The 9,800-nt window shown below is 36.8% G+C and overlaps 1 protein-coding gene across 2 annotated transcripts in view; it reads right to left on the reverse strand.

Moving 5' to 3' along the window:
* LOC124802773 (transmembrane protein 68) overlaps positions 1 to 4,099 on the reverse strand; it is a 124,416-nt gene extending 120,317 nt beyond the window's left edge. For both annotated transcript variants that reach the window (XM_047263769.1, XM_047263767.1), the window contains exons 1-2: positions 3,902 to 4,099; positions 3,625 to 3,763 (exon numbers count right to left, since the gene is read on the reverse strand). In XM_047263769.1, coding sequence (XP_047119725.1) covers positions 3,625 to 3,763; positions 3,902 to 3,947 — 185 coding nt within the window. In that variant the 5' untranslated portion in view covers positions 3,948 to 4,099. The remainder of the gene's footprint in view (positions 1 to 3,624; positions 3,764 to 3,901) is intronic.
* Positions 4,100 to 9,800: the final 5,701 nt, after the last annotated feature.

The following is a 9,800-nucleotide window of genomic DNA, read 5'->3' on the forward strand; positions in this document are numbered from 1 at the left end:
ACACACACACACACACACACACACACACACACACACACACAAAATTTTTACTTATGGAAGCCCTTCTGTCGTAAGAAGGAACCACTGGCTTCAAAAGCTTGCTTTTTTTACATGTGTGTTCTCCTGCTGTCGCTTAAGTAATTTTTTTTATATCTGATTATGTATCAATAATTTATGTTAATTTCTCCCACCTCAGCATTTCTTCACAGAACTACTCCATTCTTCACTTCATTTTAGTTTCTTACATCTTTCATTTTCTGACCTGTCTATTTTTTGCCATCCCCCTCCAACCTTTGTAATACACAGTGTAGTTAGCTTTGCACTCTTATTAACTTGTGCACAATGTTCTAGCAGTAACCTCTGCCTTGCATATTACCTTGTCTTCCACCTTGAAGCTCTCACGCTTGCAAATCTCGTCTAGTGTAGTCCCCAACAATCAGTCTTTACTTCTCATCCCCCCCTGACCTGGGGTTCCGGGTGATTTTTCCAACCTCTACTCCTTTTCCCAAACCTCTCCAGTACCTTTCCCTTCACCCTTTAGCCTTCCCCTTCAATACTTCTGCCAGAAGGAGGATCCAGCAGCTCCAAAAGCTCACATAAGTAAAACCTTTTTTTAATTATTATATGGGTGTTTTCCTGCCAACACTTGGTGAGTAAATTTTTTATCCATCCAATTACACTGAATTACAACAGTGGCATTTTAATTTAAATACTGGGCCTATATACCTTATTCTGTGGAACTGGAAAGAAAAATTTAACATATCATTTAGTAACAAAATAACAGTGCAATACATCACTGTCTGTCATTAGAAGCAGAGCTCCCACAACATTTGTCCCAGTGTACCAAAAACATAACTCGGGAATAATTAATGTGTTTATTAATATGAATAAGGCGCTCAAAATGTTGATCCTGGGCACTGATATTTATATCTACAGCCACACTCTGCGAACCACTGTGAAAATCATTTTCAGAGGGGGCATCCCACTGTACCAGTTATTTGGTCTTTTCCCCGTTCCATACATACATAGAGCACAGGAAAAACGATTATTTAGACGCCTCTGTGTGTGCTGGAATTAATCTAGTCTTATTCTCATGATCCCTTTGGGGGTGATATTTAGGAGGTCTTAGTATTTTCCAAGAGACATCATTTAAAGTCTTCTCTTGAAACTGTTAGTAGACATTCTTCAGATAGTTTCTGTCTATCTTCAAGAGTCTGCCAGTTTCGTTCTTTCAACATCTCAGTGATACCTTCCTGCTGTTCAAGAAAACCTGTGACCATTCGTGCTGCCCTTCTCTGTATATGTTCGATATCTCCTGCTAGTCCTATCTGGTACGTATCCCACATATTATAATATTCTAGGATTGGTCACACGAGTGATTTGTAAGCAATCTGCTTTGTAGACTGTATTTCTCTAGTATTCTACTAAAAAACTAAAGTCTGCTACTTGCTTTACCCATGAATGAGCCTAAGTGATCATTCCACTTCATGTCCCTACTAAGTGTTGTACTCAAGTATTTGCACGAGTTTACAGATTCCAACTATGACTCATTAATACTATATTCGTCAGATATACCTTTTTTTGTTTTGTCTCGTGAAGTGAAGAATTTTACATTTTTGAACATTTAAAGTAGCTGTCAATCAATGCACCACTTTGAAATCATATCAAAATCAGACTTAATATATGTAGTTCTCCTTTTGGACTGTATTTCATTTTTACAGTCAATAAAGTGATCATCTACAGATAATATTGCATGCTGAACTTCATCGGGAATTTTCATAGTGTAGACACACATTATGCAGCATTTCACGTTTTTCTTATAAACTTTTTTTTTTTTTATTTTCCCTACATATTAAAGTCGTGAGATGTCAAGTCTGGCAAGCATACATGCAATTTTGTGTTTCCTAAATGACCAATCCAACAATTTCTGAATGTTATGTTATGGAAAATGTATCAATTTCTTTTACACTCTAGAACAGCAATTACCTGTGCAGATTGGGAGGGACTGGCATCATACAGATTACCTTTTGTCCAGTGGGATGTCCTTTAATGACTGTGAAAACATATCCATTAAGAACTGCAGACATTTGTGATTATTTAGAATCCCATCAATAAAACAGGTAGCAATGGCATAATTTTTGAAAAGCCCACAGCCATGCTGACAGATAAAGATCATTGTTTATCCATTTCTCTGTGGATTTTCAGTTCATCAGTAAGTGCATACAATGAAGACCGATTTGTCCATGGCTTGTAAATGCTTCATCCATAAACAAAATCTTGCACAGAAATGCACCACCACTTTTCAATTTCCAGAGATTCACAGAACATACAAGTTGCCCAACAGTGACAGATGTTTTGTGTGTTATCATTGCTAAAATATTAGTTGCATTTCTCCAATCAGTTCTCATTCTTTCAAGTTTTTGTCTTTTATTCTTCACACCTCCAGTGAAGAATAAAAGTCCTTAAAACTTTTCTCACAATATTTGCAAAGACGGGTCGTAAGGGCTTGGTACAATCAGGACATCTTTTGGGATACCACCTGTAGCATTTCTCAAACAGTCCTGGGACATTTAGCATTAACAAAAAGCATATTCTCTTATGTTCTATAAGCTGTTCAATTCTAAATAGCTTCACCAACAAGTTGTATGATCATTACAAAAGCAGAACATAGATTGACTGACTTCACACAGGTAAACACACAAATTATTTGTGCTTTAGATCTTTTTATTATATTTAGTGGCAGGGCACACATTTGTGGAGCCTCTTTTCCTGACAGCTGGATGGTAGTTTGTGGCACTTTTATTGTGTTATTATTTAATCTTGTTCAATGCATTACACTGTAAAAGTCCTCTTAGAAGGCTCTTTGCAATGCCACAAAAAGGCATATGCTTCCACTTACAAAAAGAAACCAAGCTGGTGTCATACTTTGGCAGCTATAAATGTTGAAAACAACTTTTAGACATAGAAATGTAACATAAAATATCTATCGGTAGAAATAAATTATTTTCTACAAAGATACTCAAGTTTCCCTCGGAAAATATTCTGTGCATGCAAACATTTCCTAGTAAAAGCACACTCCACAACTATTACAGTATTTTACTGTCTTCCTTGAACTATATGATACACAGTGTTATAAATGTTATTCCACACTGTAGCTTTTTCATTATTTTGCATTGCAGTCCTAGAACACAAAATCCCAATAAAATAAATCAGTATAACTTTACACTGGGAAAATGGTGTGCAAAGAATGTTTCAGAGTTCTGTCATCTGAGATAAATCTTGTCTCACAAGTAACGGCATCTGTCTTCCAATTTACAAGCAATATATATGGCTACAGGCATATCTTTCCCATATTTTGTCCTGTGCAATAATTTATTAAATACAGTATTCGTCATAAAAATTCTCTATTTATTGCAGGCTTCAGGTTAAAGTCTATGACATAAACATTGTGTGGAGAGTACAGGCAAAAATGTGATATCTGCTCAGAAAAAGACTGCCCTTTTCGCACATAATCGATAAACAGAGTGCCAGTCAAGGAAAATAAGTTTAATTTCGAGGAAATTCTTCACTTAAATACCTTTTAAATTAGTAAATTGAAACTACCGAAGAAAAACTTCAACTTACCTATGTAGCTTGTAAATGTAGAGTATAACGGCATTCATATAGAACATTAAAAATATGACTAGAGGCAACATGAAGGTAAGCAGAAGCGGCGCTAAAAGCCATGTCAACCACAACGTAAAGTGGACATCTATGTATTCAACTGGAAAAAAAAGACACGGAAAAGCCAAAGGCGAAAATTACTAATTATTGGCCACTGTCAACAGCTACGGGAATATCGCACAGAATGTGTGCCTATGTGCAAAATCTTATTCTGAGTATATAACGCTCTGCAACCTACCAATCGCATTTTCAAAATATCTTGTGACATTTGTCAAAACTGTCATTCCTATAAAATTGGCACACTTATTGCTTACGAAAGTAGGAAATTGTATGGTGTGCTGCACTTGCGGTACGTCACTTTTACTGTGACAAACTTAAAATAATTGACGCACGGACCATGCTTACTGGTCACATTTGTATGTCAACACACGTAGTCACTCTCCTGTGATGGAAAACAACGCGCTAGAAGATATGTCAGTTTCGCAAAAGCTTGCATGGTATTACGAGTCGAATATACCGTTAAGTGAAGAAATGTGTGTCGCGAGAGAAGTGCGACGACGAAGCTATGCATCATATCTTCATTATAACATTTTTGCCTTAACCAATGTGAGGCTAATGTTTATGAATTTTCAGTTTTCTACGAGTGTCGCTTGTAACGTAATTTATATGGAATCGAATGCTTTGTTCAGTACTCATATTCTTTACGAATTCTATGTGTCGTATCTTGTTTTTATAAGTCCTTGCGCCCCATTGCAATATATACATATGTGATTAGTGACATATTTTCCCTTTATTTACAGAAGTAACAGAATACGCCAAAGAAAACCGCAATTTGATATAAGTGCAATACTCACGCCTGGACACAAACTTCTAAAACGCAAACATGACGGAAACACCAATTTATTTAGATTTGTTGATGATATACATAATTGCTTTTAAACAGTGTTCACATATAGACGGAGATCAGCAATCGTTATGCACTTGAAGCAGTGATGGTTATGGTTCAATGGGCTTCCGAGACAAAGCAGCTAAATATGCGTGTTCTGTAAATTCGATAAGACAGGTAATAAATATGAAGAGCATTATAGAAGCCCTAGAAACCGTGTACCTAGTACAATAATTAAAGATATTATGGGACAGCAAATGTACACTAACAATGTTAGGGACCGTCTTAAGAATTTTCCGACCAGCAGGTACAAAGGAACCAGTAAACTATTCGCAGGCATTAATGTAATCAAGGCTTCATGAACCAAGGTTGTCGCTGTATGTTTCGTTCACAGAAAACGCCTTTTTCCGGTGAAAAGATCTTGCTTGTAGCGTAATTTGTCGTGTGTAGAAATATTAGGTTCTGCACATGTGATATAACAAAAGTATATGTATTTCCTAGGGTAAATTACTAAAAATATTTCGTTTGAACTGTTAACTACGAAAGCACGTCTCTAGGCACAAATTTTATAACTAATAGCTCAAATTACCCCAACTCCCAATTGTAAAACTTTTTTAAACCTATTAAATGTCCAGTTACACCAGCTGTGATATCGAACAGCAGTGTCAGATAGTGTTATAGTTTTGACTTCTGTCTGCATAAATTTCCCTAACTCTCATCAAAAAATTTTACTTCCTTTTCCATTTTCTTTCAGTAATTATTTTAGAAACAAAGCATCATATGTTACTCATCATTGATCTAAAGTAACATTTTTAATGTTCTTTTATGCGTTAATTCTTAAATAAGGAACTTTGTGTCACATTAAACATACGTGATGGACCGAGACTCGAACTCGGGATTTTTGCCTTTTGTAGCTGGGGATAAATTTAAAATGTGGGCTCTGTTGTAGGGTAGTAAGGAAAGGGAAATGTTACGTACGGTATTGTGGAATTCACAGAGAATAAGAAAGAAATATCTGTACCGGCACAGCTACAGGAGGTGAACCGCTTACGTAAGATTAAGAGGGAAGGGGTAATGTTGTGAGTAGTGGCTTGCAAGAATAGTTGGTTACTTATTTTCATGGTACCTGGATCATTTAGCACTGTACATAGTAATGATGTAGAAAAACTCATTTTACATTTACGCCGCAAATTCTGGATATTTCTCCTACCCACCATCTTCTACACATTACAATAACAGAATTTTTTCTAGGAGATATCAAGGAGAAACTTTCTCAGTTTGTTTTCAGATTTTACTTTTCTGCCTGTCAGACGTTTTATATCACCAGGTAAGTGATCAAAAATTTTTGTTGCAGCGTTGTGCATTCCTTTTTGTGCCAAAGACAACCTTAATGTGGCGAAATAAATGTGATTTTTTCTTCTGGTATTGTAATTATCATTGTTTCTTTTGAACTACAGTGGGTTATTTACAATAAACTGCATAAGGGAATAAATATACCGTGAACCAATAGTCAGAATGCCCAATTCCTTAACATATGTCTACAAGATCGTTGTTGGTGAGCACAACAATTTATTCTTACAGTATGTTTTTGAGCAGCAAAGACTTTTCTTTATTACAGGTGAGTTACACCTCATCATTATTTCATATGCCATTATTGAATAAAAGTAAGCAAAATATGTAAACTTACTGATTTGCCTCTCCCCAAGTTTTGCAACGATTCTAAGGGCAAATGTGGCGGAACTAAGTTTTTTTATGAGTTCCAAAATGTGTTTCTCCAGTTCAAATACTCATCAGTGTGAACGACTAAATTTTGAAGGTTCGACCCTACTGATTAGTTCCTCACCTTGCATTATTCTTATCAGTAGTCTAGTATCCCTAGATGCACAGAGCTGAGCATGTTTTTAAAATTGAGGATGAAGCCATTGACAGAAAACCAGCCAACAATATTTTTAAGAACTTTGTTTTTCATTTCTTCTATTTCTATTTGTCTGCTTAGATTGATTGCAATATTAGTGTCACCAGCAAAAAGAAATAATTCTGCTTGTTGTATACTAGGTGGATAATCATTAAGATAATAAGAGGAACAATAGCAGACTTACAATTGAGACCTGGGGAAACCCCATACACGATTTATTCCCAGTCAGAATCATGTCCTTGGACTATATTGACTGAATTGCTAAGTACAACCTTCTGCATTCTTTTGGTTAGATATGACATTATCCATATGTTTGCTATACCATCAATTCCATGCAACATCAATTTATCTGGGAGAATACTGTGACCCACGCAGTCAAATGCCTTACATAGGTCGCAGAAAATACCAGCTGCCACTATTCTTTTATTTAATGGCAGAAGGCAGGGAGAAAGATGTTGCGCTATGAGAATTTAATTTGGACCCCCCCCCCCAAAAAAAAGAAAAACGGTATGTTCCAGCCATCAAGGTTAAGTCTGTTCACACATTGCACCTTAAGGTGTTTGGAACTGGAGACTGGTTAACATTAACTGACTACACAACACACATGGGAGTTTTTATTTTTATTTATTTTATTTGCATAAAGGCTGATTCCCTCTAGATGTCAATAGACCTTCATGTCAGGGTGTATTCACAGTGGAGGTCATGTCACATCACGTCAGTTCACTTAAGCCCAAGATACCATACATGATACTTGCAAATAATCAGAATATAGTATAGGACTTGAGGAACTGAAAACAATAAAGTTTGTTAATGGCCAAATATAACTTCATAACATATGTTCTTGATCAATTTTATGTGGAAAAGTACCAAGAAGTGAAGTGAAGCATTTGAAAACAATGACATTTACTTACTAGCAAAGATATATACATACAAACACATAAAACAATATTAATTTTATAAGGGAATAAATAGAGCCCATTCACCTAATCTGTCATGCTTATTTTCCTATGTAACAAAGGAAACTATAAACAACTGCAAGTTTCTCCTTCCTTACAGCTGACTTTTTCACTTAAAAATGTTATTGGATAAAAATTTCTTCGTCAGCTTAAGTTCTTACCTGCTCTGTTCTGTTATTGTAAAACCTATACAATGTTTCGTTATCAGATATCTGATCTCACTTGCAGATGAACACTACGGAAAAAATATACGTATTGTTATGGAAGATTTGCAATTCACCAATAAAGCAAAGCAAATAACGAGTATGTGCGGCGAAAATAGGTAAACTTCCAACATTAGTTGACGACGAAACCGTAAAAACTCTCTTCCCAGGAAACCTTGATGGTGATATGGCGAGATGGGATCATATGTTCATGGCCTATGTGAATGTTGCAATTTGAAATGCACTGTGGAATGTTTTTACATGACGTGATGGCTAATGTGACTCGGCCTATATTAATGGCGCGAATCTGTGTGCAAGTACTAGATGATAATAACGCTCAAAACTTGAAGAAGAACGACTGATTTCCTGTTACGTTCATTGGATTGGAAAAAACAGCCAGCCAGTTGCAAAATACAAGTGTATTAAATGTTGACCATGGTTTTGACAATTTTAAAACTGTCTTGTTCAGATGGTGTTGTATATTTTAACAAATATTATGACATTGTGTGTGGAACAAATACGGTATCATAACCATAAACAAAATTACAGAAATGTTTACAAAAATTTTAGTGAAGCATACTGATGTAGTATCACACATTATTGTAACTGACGTGAGAGTCATTAACTCTATCCAGCAAATGTGTGTGTCAGCCAGTTAAGTGCTCTCTGCTGTAGAGCTTTGTCTTAAAACTTTTGAAAACACCACAAATTTGACAATGGATCCAACAATATATAGTGTACCACTTGAATAATATGTATGTATAGGACATTTAAATACAAAACGTCACATTGGATCTGACAGAGTGTAAATATGCCATATATAGAGCTAGTGAGTTGCGTTGACTGAGTAGACACACTAGCCTTAGGTCGCCTCTTGTAGGTGACGCTCCTGCACATCCAATATGTGTGTAGCTGCATGCATGAGAAGCACTTGTGCGTGAGTAAGCAACTGTAACAAGTATGAGTGTCAAAGTAAAAATGCTTCAAGGAAAAGTTATCAATGTATAAAGCGCTTATGACATGACACACCTAAGGTGTACAAGTCAGGTTGTAAGCATAGAACTGTACCATTGATACAGATAGTCGCTTCTCTACCCAGTGCAGAGCAACAGTGGGAAGTTGTAGCGCAGCTTTCGTGGAGCGTCGGCGGAGTGCTGTGTTGATGCTGTGGCTGCAGCACATATCTTACATGTTATGGTGAAGTAATTGAAAATGTTTGCCACACAAGTTTTGCATTTAATTTCAGTGTCACGACGTAGTATCAATATTTATCCAGAAGGTGATGTTTCTTGGTTTCGTTTGTCGTGTCGGGAAAACAACATTCAACCAAATCGCAACTGTTACGGAAAAATAATGTGGACTGGTATGGTCCTAATTGCAAGTTCTAAGTGAAAGAAATACATATCGTTTTGACTGGCTGAATGTCACGAGCGCAGGTACTTTCTCGTTCGTATTCGTACCCGACATCTTATGGAGAATCCGCGTCGCGCTTCGGTCACGCGCACTCTCGTGTTATAAGCCACTGCATTGTTTAGTACTGTTGGAAGATCTGTGTCAATCCTCGACTGATAAAACAGTCCCTGAACGGTAATTATTTTGTGTCCTATTCACTATGTTTTTGCACTGGATGCCATCATGTAGACAGCAACTGTATACGTCACAATGGACACGTACTTGGAGTACAAATACTGATCATGTCCATTGTGGAATAATGTTGTGAACAGTGTAGCCCCACCCTGTGCAAGTCTTTAACAGAATACAATGAATTCTACCAGATCAACTTGGTATTGTTGGGGGGAGTAGCTACTCTTCCTGGTAAACAATAGTTATTACAGGACACATCATAGCAGGCAGTGCAGAGAGCAGCAAATCAATCGCCGTGGGAAGAGCCAGGTACATCGGTTTAGGCACATGGTCGTTAAATATCCAGCCCTGTTCCTGTGTCTAGGGAGCATTGTAAGGTCTCGAGTGCTAATGGCTAGCTTTTATTAGTACTGTATATCTACCCCCTTTCCTCCCAGGCGTGTTACAAGGTGTAGCAGCAGCTCAGTGACCTAGTGGCAGAAAAGGTGAAGCTACAAAGTGATAATGCTCTTTTCACAAAAATTCTCGCAAAGAGCACGTCTTTTTAACGTCACAAGCAATATCGACGATCGCATAATCGACTATCCACTTTG

The sequence above is a fragment of the Schistocerca piceifrons genome, chromosome 6 (genome assembly GCF_021461385.2).
Source record: "Schistocerca piceifrons isolate TAMUIC-IGC-003096 chromosome 6, iqSchPice1.1, whole genome shotgun sequence".
Taxonomy (NCBI): domain Eukaryota; kingdom Metazoa; phylum Arthropoda; class Insecta; order Orthoptera; family Acrididae; genus Schistocerca; species Schistocerca piceifrons.